Source organism: Rhipicephalus sanguineus, chromosome 4 (assembly GCF_013339695.2).
Source record: "Rhipicephalus sanguineus isolate Rsan-2018 chromosome 4, BIME_Rsan_1.4, whole genome shotgun sequence".
Taxonomy (NCBI): Eukaryota; Metazoa; Arthropoda; class Arachnida; order Ixodida; family Ixodidae; genus Rhipicephalus; species Rhipicephalus sanguineus.
In genome coordinates, this window is record NC_051179.1 from 146,817,833 (window position 1) to 146,837,254 (window position 19,422).

General features: G+C 45.2%; 1 protein-coding gene across 1 annotated transcript in view; it reads left to right on the forward strand.

Moving 5' to 3' along the window:
• Positions 1–13,426: 13,426 nt before the first annotated feature.
• Positions 13,427–19,422, forward strand: part of LOC119391700 (uncharacterized) — a 55,111-nt gene continuing 49,115 nt past the window's right edge. The window contains exons 1-2 of the mRNA XM_037659359.1: positions 13,427–13,463; positions 14,012–14,151. Of these exons, the coding sequence (XP_037515287.1) occupies positions 13,427–13,463; positions 14,012–14,151 (177 nt within the window). The remainder of the gene's footprint in view (positions 13,464–14,011; positions 14,152–19,422) is intronic.

A 19,422-nucleotide genomic window follows, 5' to 3' on the forward strand; every position in this document is an offset into this window, starting at 1 on the left:
CCGCGCACGGTTACGAAAGCGCATGCAGTATTGAGCTTCGAAAAATATCTCGAAACCGCTTGCCCGAGAATACCGCCGCAGTTGTTGTGTTCGTTTTTCTTGTGTACTCGCTCACTCATCATGTTGTTTAGTTTCACGTTTTTCTCGCAATAATTTCGGGGCTTCATTTCATAACATAAAAAAGGTCAGGTTAATTGCGGAAACTTCTTACTGCTGTCAGATTGTGTCTTCATGCAGAATCGTAGCAACGGCGCTGTTACACTTGTATAAGTACTAGTTTAGGTAGCCAGCTCATAAATTAATTTTGTTTGCATTTGATATACCCCTGAACATCATCAACCTTTATGTGGACATGATGTGCGAGACCATTAATTGACTCATTAAGGCGAAGGACGTTTAATTAATACGTGGGCCACGTCACTGAGAGTGCCATCGAAACAGTTCAAAACGCTCATTTCGACTTTCAGGCGTTTGTTTTGCAGACGATTGTTATCAACAGTGCTCCCACGTGAATTTAACATTACCGCTTGTGACCCGGCGGTTGATCGCACCAGCAGTTCAGCAAATCCTGGGTATAGGGCCACATAATCCCAGACGAGTGTTGAGAAGAAATGTTTACATAATCCAAGTATACTAACACCTCAGAATCTCCGAAACCATTGTGTGCGTGGCAGTATTATTTTGTTTAATTTCCCGAAGTGATTCTTTACGATAGACAGATTCATCTAGTCTCCTGTAGCAGAAGGCGCAATTCTGTCAAGTCACCTAGATAATCTGCAAATGCAGGCATAACTTGTACGATAAACCGCAATGTATATATAGTTAGTGAATTGAAAACGTCTTACGTTAATTTGTAATTTTCGGGACGCGTGTTCTAACCGTGGAGTCTACGCCAAGTTGTAATGAAGTTAGAACCATTAGCGTAAATTATTTAGCACCGATGTCTTGGAGTACGCGGTGAAAACAACGAATGTCTTGCTCTCGTGCAGCATCACCATTTTCACGGTGAATCTTCCGTTCGGACGGGAATTCGCCCATTGTAAGATATATTATCCAAACTTTCTGCAGCTTACTAAACTTTCCCTAGTAGCGTAAACTTCTACCTTCTACCTTGGGAGATTTGCATCGCAAGAATGAGCAATAATCACCACCGTTTCGCGAAAGAGCGGGTACGCGGCGGGCGCAGAAAAAGGCGATCCTCGGCCGCGGAGCAAGCGAGTCCTTGCCGTGACGTCACATCGCCGCGACTGCCGCGCCGCCAGTGTTCGTTCTCGGAGCTAATAGGGACAGAGCCTCCCGCCAGGGGCGTTACTGCAGACAAGGGGGCTTTCATCGCGGCCGCTAAAAAGGTGTTTTCGGTGCGTCACAAGGTTTCCGTGGCGGAGACTCGCTCTGGTGGCTTCACGGACATGTTTCCGTGGGTTCTTTTATATCCTGATCACCCATTGCGTATAGGCAGCGTACTCGTACCTGCGCGTAGCGGCCATAAATGTCTGTTCGGTTAACTGCAGCAGTGTTCTATTCCTTTCGACCGCGGCGAAACCGGCGTGTAGCCGGTTGTCGAGGGCACTGCGAGGAGTGAATCGGCTCGAAGCGGTGAGAAGTTCTTCTTTAGGAGAACACCATTGCGCAAGAAAAACGACGTCAGTCCGCGCGTGAATACCTTCGGAACAACGGTGGTCCTGCCCTCGAGGTATTCCACAAGGCCCCTGAGGTCTGGGTCCGCTCGCTGTCGTTCGGCGAAGTCTTCGGCACTTATGGTTCCCAAGAAGCAGGCATCAGTGGCGCCTCTATAGGCGGTGCACAAGGCGTATAGCAGCCGTAACTAAAACCTTCCTCTTTCCCGAAATACAATTCCCCGCCTCTCATGAACTTTTTCATGCTATTATATAATTTGTGGTACTCATTTTTATGGCTAAAACCTCAAGTGCCTTGTACGACTTTTGCCTTTACCAGCCTGCCGTACAAAAACTAACGTGGCCTCGCGCAGAATGAGAAATGAAACCAGGATTCCAACAGGAATCGAACCCAGGCGCTCTCCGTGGCAGTCAAGCGATATACCCCACGCCCACGCCAGGGCTTGAAACTTCTACAGAAAAAGACCCTATAGAGGTGTCATGTCGTTCTAGAAGTCACGTTTTTTATTATTTATTAATTTTTTAAGAGCACTCACGTCAACAGCTGTATTAATGCGCGGCAGAAGTGTGGAACCGCACCAGGTGTCGCATCGTATGAATTGCGTAAACAGTTTCTGGTTTAAAGCTGGCGACCCATTACAAAGAACTCAACCATATTTCATCGTCATCATCATCAGCCATAGCATCAACACAGAGTGCAGCTACATAGGTGCACACATTGCCTTATAAACGCGTAGTGCACATTTCGCTACTTCGAAAAATGATGGTTAATTATGGCGTACAGCATGGTTTTCGCCTTCAAGCCGTCTTAGGCGAATGTATGGGACCCTGTAAATTTTTTCCCCGGGAGCAGGGAGGTGGTGGTAGGCGTACTTTGCGTTTTGGAATGCTTAACAGAATTCGTCCGTCTCTGTAATCTAGATAGCGATTTCCATAAGGGCAGCTTGACAAGACAGTCTTTGTTCAGGTGCGAACGGCTCCTGATGCATTCTTTGTAGCGTCAAACGTAATACCTGCCGCAGTTGGGCCAATGGCGATATTCATTGAAAGAATTATCATTTTTATTATTAACAACACAGTATTTGAAGCATAAGTGACAAATTTTTTATGGAATGTAAGGACTTTGTCTTAGTGACTTTTTTTTCTATTCCTAAAAACTACACTGGACTGTCATAACTTTCGTAGCGGAACATTTGAAAGTACCGCTGCGGCGAGACAGCTGTGAGGACGTTTGAGATCTTGCGCCACGAATTCTGGTTTTGTCCCATTTACTGGAGACAGCGTTCATACGGCCGCACCATTCAAGTTCTGCAACCTTTATCATTTGTGTGCTCTATAGGCTCAGGAACGCAGCGTTTTCTGCACTGAAACCACGAAGCTGCGCCCCTCTGCATTTGCGCTTCTGGAATGTCCAGTACCACTACCTTGAATATACTCAGTGGTTCTCTGCAGTCAGCACAACATATTGTTACGGATGTGATGGGTTTATTTGCAATGCGAAGGGCTGGAGAAAACACAAGAGACGGTCGCAAACCACCGGTCAGCAATCCCTCGCGCCAGTCCTTCTTGCTCCTTTCAGCGCCGCGTTGCACTTCCCTCCCGGCAAGACGAAGCTCACCGAGCGAGTCAGAGTGATCGGTTGTTGGAGGGGTTCGATCGTGCAATATGCATCACCTGCGCGTTGCGCGAACGGCAGTTCTCAGCTGCCACTTTCGCGACGACGTAAGTGACGTCACTCAAGCACTGGCTAATGACAAGGGGACCTGAGTACTTCTAAAGGAGCTTCTGGCAAAGTCCCTTTCGAGCAGGCGTCCATAACCAGACAAAATGACCTTTGGCGAAGGTGACTGGCAGGCGTCTTGCGTCGTAACGAGCATGGGAGGAGAGAGTTCGAAGTCGCGCAAGTGGACGCACCTCTTCGGCGCGACCCAGTCTGTGCAAGACTGGCCTTTTTGTTTGTTGAGAAAGAAAGTATGGTGTCGAGGAAACTTTGAGGATGACGGGCGCAGAGAAGAAAAAAGGACAAATACCTTGATGCACACTGGCCGGCACAAAAAAATTAACAAATCTCAAAAACATTCATACCAGCACAGGGGGAGAGTGCCTAAAGGCCACCTAGAGAGTTGTGTGCAGCATCGAACACAGGTGCATCCTTAGCTCGGAAACCGATAATAGCGCACATAATGTTTGTTTGGTTACCCTGACCTCCGGTAATATTTTTGTTGAAAATCTGTTCTCGGGGCAAGGGAAATGCTTTGAAATCGTAAAATGCGGCACTGATACTCCTTAACGGGCTGCAATATCCTTTTTTTGGTGCCGAAATGATTTCGCCATGTTTTTTGTATAGCACCATAATGTGAGGTAAATGAGCGCATAGGGGCGGCAGTAAAATTGTTTTCATACATCTACCGAGCTCAGACTGCAACGTGTCAATTTAGGGCTAAGTATCGAACGTACTCTCGTCTCCGTCATCTTTAGTTCGCCTCGTATGGACGTAAAATTTATTCGCAGACTTATATCCGAGCCAACATTACCTTTAGTTACGAGATTCATGATGAAATGAGGCGGCTTGACCAGCTGCGCATGCCACATTTATGCTTGAAGTCTTGATGTTGCGTTTCAATCCGTGAGAAAAGAAAGTGTAAGGAGTTAACATCGCAATAAAGAGCCGCAATGAAGCGACTCTTTGTGAGTCCACTGGGATTAAAGAAAAGTTGACATATCCCAGATTATGCATTTCATACGAGGAAAAATTAGGCTGTACAACTAAAGCCCATAAATATCTTTTTTTTTATACATGGAATGCTGCTGCATGTTATTTAAAGGGACACTAAACAGCAAAACCATTTTTCTCGCATTAGTAACGTAGTCTTCCACGATACCAAAAACACCACGCTTTCTGCGCGAAGACGCTTAATAGGCGAGAAAACACTCAAAAAGAAAATACAGGTGGCGACGCCACCTTGGAATTCCGGCACCATTTGCCGTGACGTCAGATATTTTTGACGGCGCCTGCTTGGGCCTACGTAGCTCCTAATCGGTCAAATCGAAGTACATTGTCCTCTGAGGGGGCCAGAGACTTGACATAACGAGTTTGTGGAAATTTCGTCGAGCCAGTGGCGCCAAAATACGTAAAATGTTCGTTGAAGTCTTTTACGTCACGAATTACAAAGTTCGGCGCGAAATTTAAAAATGAACCTTTGAACTTGGTTTTTTCCTCTAATAATAAACCTATGGTGGCGAAATAAACTGCACAAGAGTTCTCCGAGCACACTTTATCAATCTAAACCAATTCATTGTTTTAGGGGCGTAGCTCCTCTTAGTCTAACCTTGTCACGTCTCCGTTGTCCGGCGTAAACGGATCTCCCGTATGATGCAATAGATGGCGCTGTCTCATAGAAGTACAAACTGCTGTTCAGGGACGATATTCTAGATGGCGCTGTACACAATCTGTGTCGTCATCACCATTTCTCGTCTCATTTCCTAGATGGCGTTGGTCCAATAGAATTGTGTACAATATGACGCTTGTGTGAATCGACACTAGATGGCGCTGGAAGTGCCGCTGCTCTCCGATTGGCTGCTGTGCGGGCTGCGCGGGGATGCGCCGGGAGCGAGCGCCTCTCTCATTCTCCTGGATCGTCGCCGTACATGTCGGATCGTTGGCCAAGCATGGACGATGCGCAGCGGCGGGCGCTCGCTTGGCGGCAGTGTTTCGTAGCGCTCGCTTGACGGTGCGCGCCAAGGACGCCGCTGCGAAACGGGCTCAACGAGAAGCGAATCCCGAGACCATGATTGCTTCAGGAGCTGCGCCCAAGCTCTTCATCATTCACCCGTGGATATGCTGTAATTTTTTTTCTTTAGTGTCCCTTTAAACATCCCGACGCCCTAGGTATTTAGCAGTTTTGGCTCTTCGTTCCACCCGTTGCATTCGACGACCCACTCGAAACGATCTAGCCAAACTTCCACGTCTTGAGTAGCATCGCCATGGAACACAATCGGTGCATGTAACTTGCTGTAGATGAATAACAGCGCCGGCGCAACAGCTGCAGCAGAAAACTGCAGTTTGAGCTTGGCATCATGATATGATTGGGTAACAGAACGCACTCTGGTTTGAGCCCTTGGAGACGATGGCTGGTGCGCACGTACACAATGATAATCGCTCTTAGACTGCTCAACTGAGTCGAGTCAAGGGTGCAGCCATTGGATTATGCGCCCAACGCCTCCACCAGTACAGTATGTCACAAATGTAATGAATAAAGCCTCTTCGAAAGATAAGGCCTTGGTGAACGATGGCCGACAATCCAAGAACGCGCGCACAACTGCGCTCTTCGTCTTGCTTCTTGTACTGGCCAGCAGCCATCTCGTCAACATCGTCTTGCCAACCTCAAGCACAACGAAGAGCGTGAATGTTTAGGGTTAAGGACACTGCTGGATGTCCTCTTGCATGGAACCTCGGTGAATCAAATTTAGCGGAATATAACGATTTGTGTCCTACGTAATGATCGAGAAGGACGAGAGCCGAGGGGCTCGCCTTCTTCTCAATTCCTTATTCCGCTTTCTGAATTTTCGTTGTTATGAACATGTAAGCCCAGTCACATCAGATATCACGTATAGCGGGATATAGAGCACTGTGGTCAAATGAAAAAGAAAGAAGAAGAACAGAGCCTACGAAACAGCATGTGTTAGTGGAGCCGAAATGGATGTATGCTACGGTGGTTTCAGTCGTCATTATTGCAACGCCATTAAGGCCTCGTAAAGGAAAACCGATAGCTAACAACGCCTGGCGAGACATTTGGAAATGTAAAACGCACTGTGCTAGAGTTCATGTTTATTTCATAATTCTTCAGAGTAAGGCCCAGCAATCCGCACTACTTCTTGCGCACATCCGGGATACTAACATACGACTGACGTTCACTTGGTCACATTATGCATGACCTAAAAGTAAAAGTGGCCATCATAAGTGGTAGGTTCTCATAATGACTCGAACATAAAGTGTTACTGACGTATCACGTTGCACAACTATGTAGTCTGTCATATGTATGTTGCGGGTAAATCTAACGGCAATCAAAAACACACAACACATGTACGCCGTCCAAGAAACATGTTATGGCCACGCGAGATTTTTTAAAAAGATTGGCCTGCCATAACGTGCATAATCGTTCATTGATCTTGTAATCAACAATCAAGAAGAAGGGGAACATTAGAAAAGATAAAGCAAAACGCAACATTTCGAACTGCTTGCCAGCAGTTGTCAGGCTCGTTACAGGTTTAGATCTGCGAATGTGTGTACCTATTCACTATTTTATTTATCTTAAAAGTAGTGCAATCTTATCTAAGTGTTTGTTGTTTTTTTGCCCTATTCTGTATAAACAAAGATCCCCACGTGGTTTTATTCGAAAAATTAATGCTTTGCCTCAACGTGCAGCACAGTATGCTCATCCTCTCGTGCTGCGGGTGCCTAGCATAGCAGCCTCGCTGTACGGTGCTCTCTGCCCAGCAATTTTGTTTCTCTCTTTCCGGCCGGTAGGTGCCTCGTCGGGCATTGGCGAAAGCACGGCTAAGTATTTCGCTTCTCTCGGATGTTGGCTCACCCTATTTGCGCGGAATGCGGCTAATCTAGAGAAAGCAGCCGATGCTTGCTGTGCATTGGGACTTCCTCGAGACAAGGTGAGTACTTGTTGTCAACCCAAATCAAGATTAGTGAAGGCAGGTTGTGAAACCAAGGCATAGGAATAGCTGGCACGAATTCTCGGTAACATGATCGTGAATTGTTATCTTGACAGGATTCCAGGTTGCGACAGTAGTCTTTAACTCAATAAAATACAGCCGATAGATTATGAGAAAGCGATCATAGCTGTTGCTTAAAAATATATGATTTTTTGAGACACTCCCGTATAAGAGAATGGCTGTAAAAACAAAAATGTAGAAATATGCTAACCAAGGTTGTGAGGAAATTAGGGAAGCTTTATCATCGCTGTTCTCTTTTCTAGCTGGAGATATTGAAGTTGCTAGTTTGTTAGTACGTGGCTTAATACTAGGAGAAACATGCAATTAGGAGATGGCAATGTTCTGTTCTGCAATGCAAATGCTCCACCTAATAACTACTCAGGGCTTCTAAAAGACAAAATGTGTGTAGGCGTACATTTGTAAGTCTACACCAACAATAAAAGAAAAAGTGATTGCGGCAGATCGCATGGACAATTAAAACCGATGTTTACGAAGCAGTCTACGGGGAGAACGAAAGTTGCAACGGTTTTTTCAACGTCTCAGCATAACCGCACGCGAGCGTCCTCCCGAGCACTCCCTGTATTATGCATTACCCTGGAGCCATCTTTTAACTGCGGAGCACTTTGGGAGGCCCGGGCTGTCGTATGCTGTCATCTCGTGTCGTCACGCAGGAAAAACTATGTATAGCGTAGTCATGTCTAGCATGGCCATGTATGATATGGTATAGCAAGTGGGAGGGATAGAGGCGTGAACGTGTGGAGGAGGGAAAAGAAGAGGCGGAGGGCGAATCATAGCATAGCCATGTATAGTAAGTACTAGAGCAAGGGGGCGGGAAATTGAAGTGAGGGTGAGGAGAAGTGATGTGAGGAGGGGAGAATGTGAAGCATAGCATAGCCATGTGTAATATAGTACAGCAATAGCTTGGAAAGAAAAGATTGGCTGAGGGGAAGGGAAAACACAGGAGGAGGGTAGCGCATGGCATAGTTTTGTATATTAGAATGGAAAGGGAAGAGAAGATGAGGACGAGGGAAAGGAGGAATGATAATAATAATGATTGTTGGTGTTTAGTATGTCCCGAAACCACGATATGATTATGAGGAACGCCGTAGTGGAGGGCTCCGGAAATTTCGACCACCTGGGGCCTTTAACGTACACATAAATTTATGTACACGGACCTCAAGCATTTTCGCCTCCACCGAGGGAAAGGAGGAGGGGAGGGTAGAATATAGCACAGCTGTACATTGTACACTGTAGCAAGGGGGCGGGAAAGGGAAGTGAGGGTGAGGAGGAAGGAAAGGAGGAGGGGGAGGGTAAACATAATATACCCGTGTATAATATAGTATATCAAGGAGACGAAACAGACAAGTGATGGTGAGGAGGAAGGAAAGGAGGAGGCGAGAGGGCGATACTGCACCACGAATGAAGGTTTCCTTTCCCGCCGTGGACGCCGAGAGGGTTGCACGTTTGGAACGCCGGCGCTCTCGTCTGTGAATGCGAGCGTCGCTGAAGGGCAGGCGAATCACTGCCGCGCACTGCCTAGAGCTTTCACGTTGAGTGCAACCGGATACATTTTTCACGGCTGTCACTTTCGCTCATATCGTACTCGTCTTCATTGGTAGGCCAAACGCCTGCGTCTCTCTTGGTGTATTTTGCTGAAAATTGCTAAGAGCGAACAGATTCACAGAAAAAAGACACAGATTGCAAGCGACCGAAAGTTTTGAAGAGATAACGCCTCTGGCTCGAGCCTGTATTCTGGCAAGGAGGCGCCTTCGACAAATTGCAGAAAAGCACCGTCATCGTAGTGCTCACACTAGCCAGAGCGATGCCTTTTTCGCGTATTGCTGAAGTGAAAGGATTTGAGGTTTATCTGTCGAGACTGCTCACCGGTTAAGCTCATATAAACCACAGCCAGCCGGGCTATGAGACTAAAAATGCTTTTCAAGGTTTTGCACTAGAACTTGAAAGTGACGATAAAAAACGGCGATGCCTATTTTATATAGCCGAACGATGATTACGTGAGTCATTGCCCATTGTTATATGAAATCATACTGCACATCAAGTATGCGGTACTACCGCAACCGCTCGCTTCCACCAAACATTGACGGCGATTGCGACTACACGCAAGAGATAGAAGCCATAAAATATTTACGATAAATATTTACAGAGTTTACAAGGAACTGTGCCACAGAACGGCTGACAGAATTTCGCGCCGCATGCCACCTTCTTTTCTCGTTGCAAGCCAGTCCCCTCATGCACACTGTCTTGTAATACGAAGAAACGTAAAGGAGGAACGCGTTCGTATCAATCGAACTGTGAACAATACTAATCGCATGGTTCTCTCAACTTTCCGCTGCGGATGAAAATGCCTCACTCGGAAATTAGGTAATTCCAGGGCATCGAACTGCCCCCATTTCATGCTTATGTGCTGCATTCAAGAAATGCATGGCCTATCATAGCCTCTCGTGCATATCGCCTGCCTCGGACAGGAAAAAAAGAAAGCTTAACAAGCATTTGGAGTCATGTGTTACACCATTATGATTACAAATTGAATAGTCTGGAAAACATTACAGTAGACGCTTGCGTACGCACGGCATTGACGTTCTCGTAGATTTCGGATAACTCTCGAGAAATAAAACTAACTGATGCAGGAACTTTTAGGGGCGAAGCTCCTTAAGGCGGCACCCGTTCGTCCCTCGTAGCCGTAGTCGTAGTAGTGCGTAACCAGTCGTAACGCTAGTACCAGACCTTCACCTCCAAGGTGGTGCCGGTGGGAGATTTTTCCTGTGCGTTGTTGAACAATAAAAAATTCGCAGCGTGCGCGTTAACTAAAAGCCGAATTCTTCTGTCTCTCATTCCCCATTAGCAGCCATTGGCATGTTCCAGTAGGAAACGTTAGTAGAAGTAGAAGTGTAAGTGTTAGCTAAAAGCCCTTCTGTCTCTCATTCCCATTAGCAGCCATTGTTTACCTCCAGGGTAGTGCCTGGTGACATTTCTCCTGTGCGTGATTAAACAATAAAAATTTGTTCAAAACACCGTTGATTGATGAAATAAACCAACGAAAGACGCCAGATGTTTTCTAAAAGCAAAACAAAAAGACGCCAGGTGTTTCTAAAGCAAAACGAAAAGACGCCAGCTGCTTAACGAAAGACGCCAGATGTTTTCTAAACCAATGGTTTTCTAAACAATGAAAATTCACAGCGTGCATGTAAAATTAAAGTGAGCTGCAAGTCGTCATAACTCTCATCGAACCTTTAGTATAAACGCGCCCGATCTCACGTCGGTGATGATGCACTGGGCAGAATTCACGGAAGATTCACGGTTTACCGATGAACCTCCGCAGCTTCGCCCACTCACCATCATTCACTCCGTGGATATGCTTTGATTTTTTACCACTTTTTATGATAATAAATAATAATAATAATAATAATAATAATAATAACATATTAATAATAATAATAGCATAGCAGCAGTAGTGTAATTTTCATTGCTCATGGTAATTGCGATGTACAGCTGCGGCCACGTCTATGTAGAGCGCGCGAGCAGCCGGTTTTTGCTCTGCGAGGCGACACCTTGAGGCAGTTTCGGGCTCTGAAGTGGTCAGCCTGACTACTAGGTCGCGCATGCACCTGACACACCACGTCAGAGCCCGAAACTGCCTCAAGGTGTCGACCCGCAGAGCAAAAACCGGCAGCTCGCGCGCTCTACATGGACGTGGCCGAGGCTGTAATCACAATTACAAGGCAGTATGCGTCGTCCCGCATTAAGCATGGTGTAGCTACCACGTTGAACTTCACGCAAGTAACGTAGTTATTTGTTTGTCACGTATTTTTTTATATTTCCAGGACACGAAACGTTATGCGGGCGAGTAATGCAAGATTAGGTATATCGTGACCATAAAATGCTGTGACCGAAAGACAATGTTCCGCGCAAGATTTTTTTGCTTGCTCTAACGCAGACTACGTTTCCACGTTTACACAATTACATAAAATTACCCTTCCGAGCAGTAGTGTACTCTATGTGACAGAGCTAACAAAGTCTGGAAAACATAGCGAAGAAGCTACGATATCTACTGCATCATCAGAAACGATGTCTATTGTATGTACACCAGATGGAAGTCGGTTCCGATCTGCAAACGTGCGATGCGATAACACGCCGAAAAACTAGTTTGTCAGACCAAGGCTCATGCGACGGGGGTCAGCACAGTGGGGTTCATAATGCAATCAAAACGGCACGCATTTTAATGTGAAAGCTGTTAAAAATGTTCAACATTGAGTGTCACAGTGAACGGAACGTGAAGGTGGGATAGAATTCGGTTTTCATTATATATTCTTCACAGTTCTCTAGCATTTACAAAATGTAAAACGAAATAAGAGATCGGAGTGAGAAATTGACGGGCATGTTTTGATGAAATTTGGAATCTCACAGAATAGCCTCAGTGGAAAGCTGCGCGCGAAAAGAAGAAAACTTTATTTTCAGGGAATGGGTAGAAAAGGGGGTACCCAGGAGCATGTTGGTTGGGGCCCCAAGTCCAGGGCCCCACTGGCTCGCGCCGCTCGCCTAACTTGACCCAGAAGCGCTAATTCCAGTTCTGGGTCCGAGCTGGCAAGTTGTGCCTCCCACTGCTCCGAACTTCCTACAATGTTGTTGCCTAAAAATGAGTTTAGGTTCGCTGGCTTTCGGTCACACTCCCAAGAGATGTGATATAAGGTTGGCAAACCGCTGCACCACGGACAAGCGTCACGGTACAACGTGGGATATATTTTACTGAGCGGCGATAAATTTGAAGACTCCCATCTGCACCTTGAGGAGATCCGTAGCGTCTTCCTCCTCTTCAAGCCATTTATCTTACCAGCGGACCACACGAGAAAAATATAGCGCTCGAAAGCTGTGTGTGAATTAACCAGGGCGAACAACGAAAACGTGGTTCGCAGATAAATAAATAGCATCTGTTACAAAGCAGTCCTTACTCGTGTTATCTTCGTACAGTAGTATCTGGCAGCCGGGGGGGGGGGGGATATCCTGACAGCAACTGTCAGATGATGAGGGATATAGTAATGGCTGCAACCAAGAAGGCACGGCCATGTCTAAGGTTAAAGTGTGGCGCCAGAGACCGCCCTTGAGAAGGGAAACGTACAATGTATGTCTCAACGACTACTCTCTGAAGCCGAATCACTCGCTCCAAGTGCTAGTGGCGAGTTGCAACCATATGTGTGAGCAGCCGGAGGCAGATTTCAGTTCGAAGGAACACCTCGTTCCAACCAAAGCAGCAGTGCTTGTCTTATACCTCACTTAGAGGTTTTTACATCAATTGGCAAAACTTCGGACACAAAACTTTCACAGCGAAGGCTTATAGGCAGTGAGGTAAGAGTTGCTGCCAACGGCGAATGCATCGTGATTGGCTTGTCGCCGAGCCAACCGCGATATTCGCGCAAGAGAGGCCGGAGCTAAGACCCAACGAACGGAAGACTTGAGACACAGAGGCACAATATAGCCTGACGAAGGACGGGCATAAGATTCGCTGTTTCGACAGTGTTCGCGAACTGGAGCTGGCTGGATTTCTTTATTTATTTACAGCATTTATATTATTGCTGTAATAGTCCTTTGAGCAATTTGTACATCAACCTCACCATGTTTTTCGAGTTTTTGAGTTTTGTTTCAACACAAGCACAATAAAGTTCGCATGCCGCATACGGCAGGATGTAGAGCACTGTTGTAAAAATAAAACCTGAGCCTACAAAACCGCATGTGCGCCTAGAGCCAAAATCGATTAAATGTTACCGTGCCTACAGTCACCACCATCCTATCGTCCATAAACTTTTGCGTAGCTTTTATATTTCAAACATCTGCGATGCCGGCTGACTCGTAAACGAAAGGCGAAAGGTAACAACCCGCGGAGATCCATTTCCAACAGTGCAACGCGCTGGCTAAGAGGATAGGGCTGCACCTTAGCACTTTATATAACAGCAGTCGCCACAAATACCTCTACTCACTTAGTAAATGCGCACTGCTCAGTGGACACATAACTAAAACGCATCAACGACTGACGTGCACTTGACCACACCATGCCTGACTTAAAAGGAAAAGTGGCCATCATAATTGGTATGTTCTCATAATGACTTGTATATAAGGAATTACTGACCTATGATTTTAGAACCAAAGCAAGCAAGACATTCCTTGACACCCTTTACTGCACAAGTCAGGGTCTGGTCAGACGTTTTAAAAATGTTGCGCATTGCCACAAAACCTATCAGTAGCCATTGATCTCGCAAACAGAACTGAAAAAGCGGGTGGACATTGCAGTAATCGCAGTCTTATGTCTGTGTTCACAAACAATTATAACTATCTTGATCGTTAGTGTGGCAGTCAGTAATTAACGAAGTGTACCATTTGAATTTTTTTGTGGTTGTCGGGCTCATTACCTGTTCAGATCCCCGTTGATGCATACGTATTAATTATTGACTTGATTATAAACGCACTGTAGCGTTATCTAAGCGCAGCTTCCACCAAAAAGATACTTAGACGACAACGCCCGACAGATGATGAGAATCTTCTCGTGCTTGTGTGTATCTCTCACAGCCGCCTTGCTGTTTGGAGTTCTGTCCGGCATTTTGCTGTTTCACAGTATGCTCTCTCTTTACGTCCCATAGGTGCCTCGGCAGGCATTGGCGAAAGCACGGCAAAGCATTTTGCCTCCCTCGGTTGCTGGCTCACTCTGTTTGCGCGGAACGCAGATAATTTAGAAAAGGCAGCAGAGGCTTGCTGCGCATTGGGCCTTCCTCGAGACAAGGCAAGTACTTTTTGGCCCCCAAACTAAGGTTTGTGGAAGCAGGTGGCGAAACGAAGCAATAGCAACAGTGGACACCAGTTCTCAGCAATGCAAATATGAACTTTTGTTGATCTTAGCAAAACTGCGACTTGTGACAGTAGCCGTTAGGTAAAGAAAGTAAAGCAGGTGGATTATGAAAATAAGATTATTGTTGTTCTTTAAAAAGTGTACAATGATTATTTGGAAAGATCGCATAGCCGAGAGTTTACTTATAAACACGGAAATACAGAAAAGTGGCTATTTAAGTGCTCAAGTAACCAAAGAGATTTTCCAATCGCTGTCGACCCTTTGAGGCAGGATATACTCTGAACGATAGTCTGTTAAGTGTGAGGCGTAATACAAGGCTATCCGCAACCCGCAATTCCCAGTTTATTGTTGTGCACTACAGGGCCACCATCAAGGGATCTTCAGAGGGCTTTGAAAAGGAGAAAAAAAATTCGGCAGATCCCACGCACTGTGCGAATCGATGTAATGCGAAGCAGCCAGCAAAGAGCTGCATACGTCGCCTTGTTTGCCCTTGAGCCAAATGAAATCATTCATGCCATGGAATCTAGTCCACCATATATCACATGCTTGCCATGCACGCATGCATGCACAGTCTAGTGTACACCATGCCAATGAAACGCATATTCTGGTATATAAATGCATGACCTGTCGTTTATGTTCATCACGCACTCGTGTCATGCCATACCAATTTTGGTATATATCACGTTAAGAAAACGGCCGGAAGCGCACCATGACAGTGGCATGTAAATCATACCGTGCATGACATGCATAACATGATTCGCATGTTAAGACCTCCCATTTATGTTCGTCATACAGTCACATCGCGCAATACCAATTTTGGTGTATATCAAAGGAGCGAAATGGCCGCGAATGCACCATGAGCGTGGCATGTAAGTCATGACATATATGACATGCATGTCATAGTTTTCATGTTACCACCTATTATTCATGTTCTTCATACAGTCACATCGCGCAATACCAATTTTGGTGCATATCAATCTAGGGAAACGGCCATGACTGCGCCATGAGCATGGCATGTAGATCATCTCGTACATTTCATGCATGTCATGATTGTCATGTTACCACCTTTCATTTACGTTCGTCATACAGTGGCGTCGCGCAATACCAATTTTGGTGTATACTAAGCTAGCGAAACGGCCGGGAATGCACAATGAGCGCAGCATGTAAATCATGACATACATAACCTGCATGTCATGATTTTCGCGCAGACGCTCCATATCGAAAAACAATTACCGCGCCCCTCTTCAGCGCCTGTCCTTTCCTCCGCGCACACGAAGTGACGTAGTCTTGCCGGTGGGCAACATTACGTTGTACCGACTTCGTCGATTGCTCCGCTGCACTACGAAACAGCGCCTTGGCCCTGCGGTGATGCGGTTTTGGCCGGGCATTTACCGCTCTTCTTCACCGCGCCGCTCTGACACGAGCGACACGTGGAGGAAGCCTTCTCGATCGTTGGCTGGTTGCCGATGGCGTAATCGCTGACGTAATCCCTGACATCATGTTACGCTGCCGAAGTTGGCATAGTCACCACAGTGGGCTACGCCTGTCTCTCTAGGCTGCCGAAAAGGATGGGAATGCCGAGCGAGAAACCGAAACCAACCGAAGCGGGTAGTTGTATACGCTGTAACTTACTTATTACTGTGCTTATTCGCAAAATTGCGCTTACTCACATCGTACAAGTGCGCAGTTATCGCTTCATCACACATTTCGGACAGCGGGGTTGTTTACTGGCCCTCTAAACGAATTGCACAACTGTAAACTACTCATTGTCATTGAAATCTCGCACCTGTGTCGCCCACGTATGTGTCTTTTGCTGAGCGACGTTCCCTCTTTCCTCGATTTGTGACCACCTGAAGGAGCTGAAATACTGCGCAGCCTGGTGCTTCGCTAACTCAAAAGGATGCATCCTTTAGGTAGCTCGTCATTTGCTGACGAGCTACCTAAAGACAGGTGGCGTGCTGCGCAAGAACGACAAAGGCAAGAACAAAGACAGACGTTATACATACATATATATATATATATATATATATATATATATATATATATATATATATATATATATATATATATATATATATATATATATATGGGAAAAGAATCACGCGGACCCCGATAGAATAAGGAATGAAGAAACTACGACTTTCGTTGTTTCGGCACTGTATATTTTCACTAACGTTTCGTCTGGTGGACCAGACTTTGACAAAGTGTGGTCCACCAGATACCGTGCCGAATAAACGAAAGTCGTAGTTTCTTTCTTCATTCCCCATATATATATATATTCCTATCAGCCACAATTTTTTTATATTTGTCGGAGACTGTTTTAGTATGCCTTTTCCTAATAGTTGAGACCTCAGAAGACCACAAATAAAAAAATTGAGCCATTGGTGTAAGTATTTATGGATTTACAGGCATTACGTCAAACTAGATCATCAGGGCTCAGTGGCCATGAAATGAGGAAAATGGCTTCTTTATTTCTGGCACTCACTAGTGTACACAAAATGTGAACTAACGCCGTATCTGGAGGTGTGAAAGTCCTTGCAACAACTTCAGAACAACGTCCCGAATACGGCGCCTACACGGCTCAGCTTGCCCGCCTCGGCGGCACTCATGACTTCGGTCAAACTTAACTGCGGCTCCCAACTCCGCGAAAATGTCACAATGGTGGTGTGGATAGCAGTGGGGATCGTTGAAGAAATACCCTACCAAGAATTAGCTATGTTGATTTCATTTCGGAGGTGCTAGGAGAAATTTTGTGCGGTGTCGTCAGTTTACGACCGCCAGCGCCGAAAGATGTATATATATATATATATATATATATATATATATATATATATATATATATGCAGTAAAATACCACTTTAACGAACTTTTCAGTTGTGCGAACTTTACGAGCGTCCTATCTAAGAAAGAAGATAAGGGGGATGAAGAAGTAACACTAGTAGAGGAATCACCAAGAATTTCAGCTGAAGACTCACTGATGTGCTTGGAAAAAGTGAAGTCCTTCGCTACCCAGCAGAGTGTTGTGCCAGGGAAGGTTCATCAGAGCTTCGACACAGTGACTCAATTCATGACCACTGCAGTCGTAAGTGTGCAAGTACAGCAACAGCAGACATTCAACTGATTGTTATGGATAACTGTCCCAACACCGAAAGCGTTGGGTGCAAAACGGTGTTTCTTGGTGTTTCCTTTGTTATCGGAGCTGTCTATCGACGTTCAAACGCTCCCATTTCATTTTTAAAAAGTCTGCAGGATTACATGTGCAATAATGTTCGTCCTAGCACCCGTGTCATTATTGCGGGAGATTTCAACTTACCAGGAATAGATTGCGCTGATCTTACAGTGGGTTCAACCGATGTTGCACATTGTGAAGCCTTGTTGAACCTGTCTTTCAGTTACGACCTCACGCAAATTGTTCGGGATAACACTGGGATTTCACCGACCTCAGAATCGTTACTTGACCTTGTACTCATTTCAAGTAATGTAGCAGAATGCAGTGTTTCTGTCAAAGACGGATTGTCAGATCATAAATTGGTTTTGCTTTCTGTTAAGGAAGCACTATCCATGAAGGATTCAAAGAAGTCTACCATCTGTATAAGAGACTATAGTAATGCAGATGATGTTAGCATTTTGGACTGTCTTGAGTTGTCATTGTATTCTTTCGATGGGGCGACTGACGTCAACATTTTGTGGAACAGATATAATAACGTGGTAAATAGCTGTCTGGACGAGTACGTGCCAAAATGAACCAAGGCAGTAAAAAAGCGCAATCCTTGGATTAACCGCAAAATATTTCAGCTTAAACGTAAAATAAGACGCAAAAGTCGAAACAAAGAAAAAAACAAAACGGAGATTTCGCAGCTTTCCCGAACACTTAAGCATATGATCGAGACTGCGAAAGATCACTTTTATTCGCAGACATTACCTAATTTTATGAGACATTCACCGCAACGTTTCTGGCGTCAACATGCCCCTTCGCGTGAACAGATACAGTATGTGAGTGTCGACGGCAATATTATTAACGGTAGTACCGAAATTGCTGAAAAATACAATGAATACTTTCATTCTGTGTTCGTCCCACTGGAGCCAATGTCCACTGATATTGCTGAGACTCGCACCGATGGTATGTTGCATATGTCCGACATTGTTTTTACAGAGGGAATACTGGTATTACTGCTTAACCTTGACACTAAAACATCGTCTGGTCCTGATGGTATCCCAAATGAATTTTTAAAACGATATGCGGAATGGGTAACTAAGTATCTCTGTATCATTTTTAAGGCGTCACTAGACCAGCACAAACTACCATCTGTTTGGTTGACTGCCAGAATTATTATTGTTCATAAATCCGGTGACAGACACACCATTGGAAATTATAGACCTATTTCAATTACATCCACATGGTGCAAAATTATGGAACGTGTGATATCAAAAAGCTTGTTTTATTACTTTGAAAATGCTAATATTTTTTTCCGAACCAACATGGTTTCAGGCAAAAACTGTCTACAGTTACACAGCTCATTGAAACTATACATGATTTTTCTAGCGTATTAAACGAGAAAGGTCAATTAGATGTTGTCTGCCTAGAAAGCGTTTGACCGCGTTCCGCACCTTCAACTTCTTGACAAATTGTTCAGTCTTGGTGTGAACACCAACATAATCAAATGGATTAAATCATATTTAGTAAGAACGCAGTTTGTACAGGTAAATGACGCGAAATTCCGACTGTTGCCTGTAACGTCAAGAGTCCCCCAGGGATCGGTGGTAGGCCTTGTCATTTTTCTCAGTTATATAAATGACATTGCTCACCAGATTAACCCCAATATTAAGGTTCGATTTTCACCGCTGTAACCAGCCGCAGTGACCAAATCTCTTTAAATTCTGCATTAAAAATTATTAGTGACTGGTAGACACAATATTAATGAGAACTAACAGACAATAACGCCAAGGAAAGTATAACGCGTCCGTAGCTCAGTGGTAGAGCATCGGACGCGTTATTCGAAGGTCGCAGGTTCGGTCCCTGCCGGCGGCAGGTTATCTTTTCGTCCACTTTACTTTCTTCACATTTCTATTCTAAATACTACACATAACACCCCCTATACTTTCCTTGGCGTTATTGTCTGTTAGTTCTCATTAATATTGTGTCTAACAAAGAAAACGAGCCCTTAAGAATCATCATCTTTCCTTCATTCATAGCAAGGGTCCCGT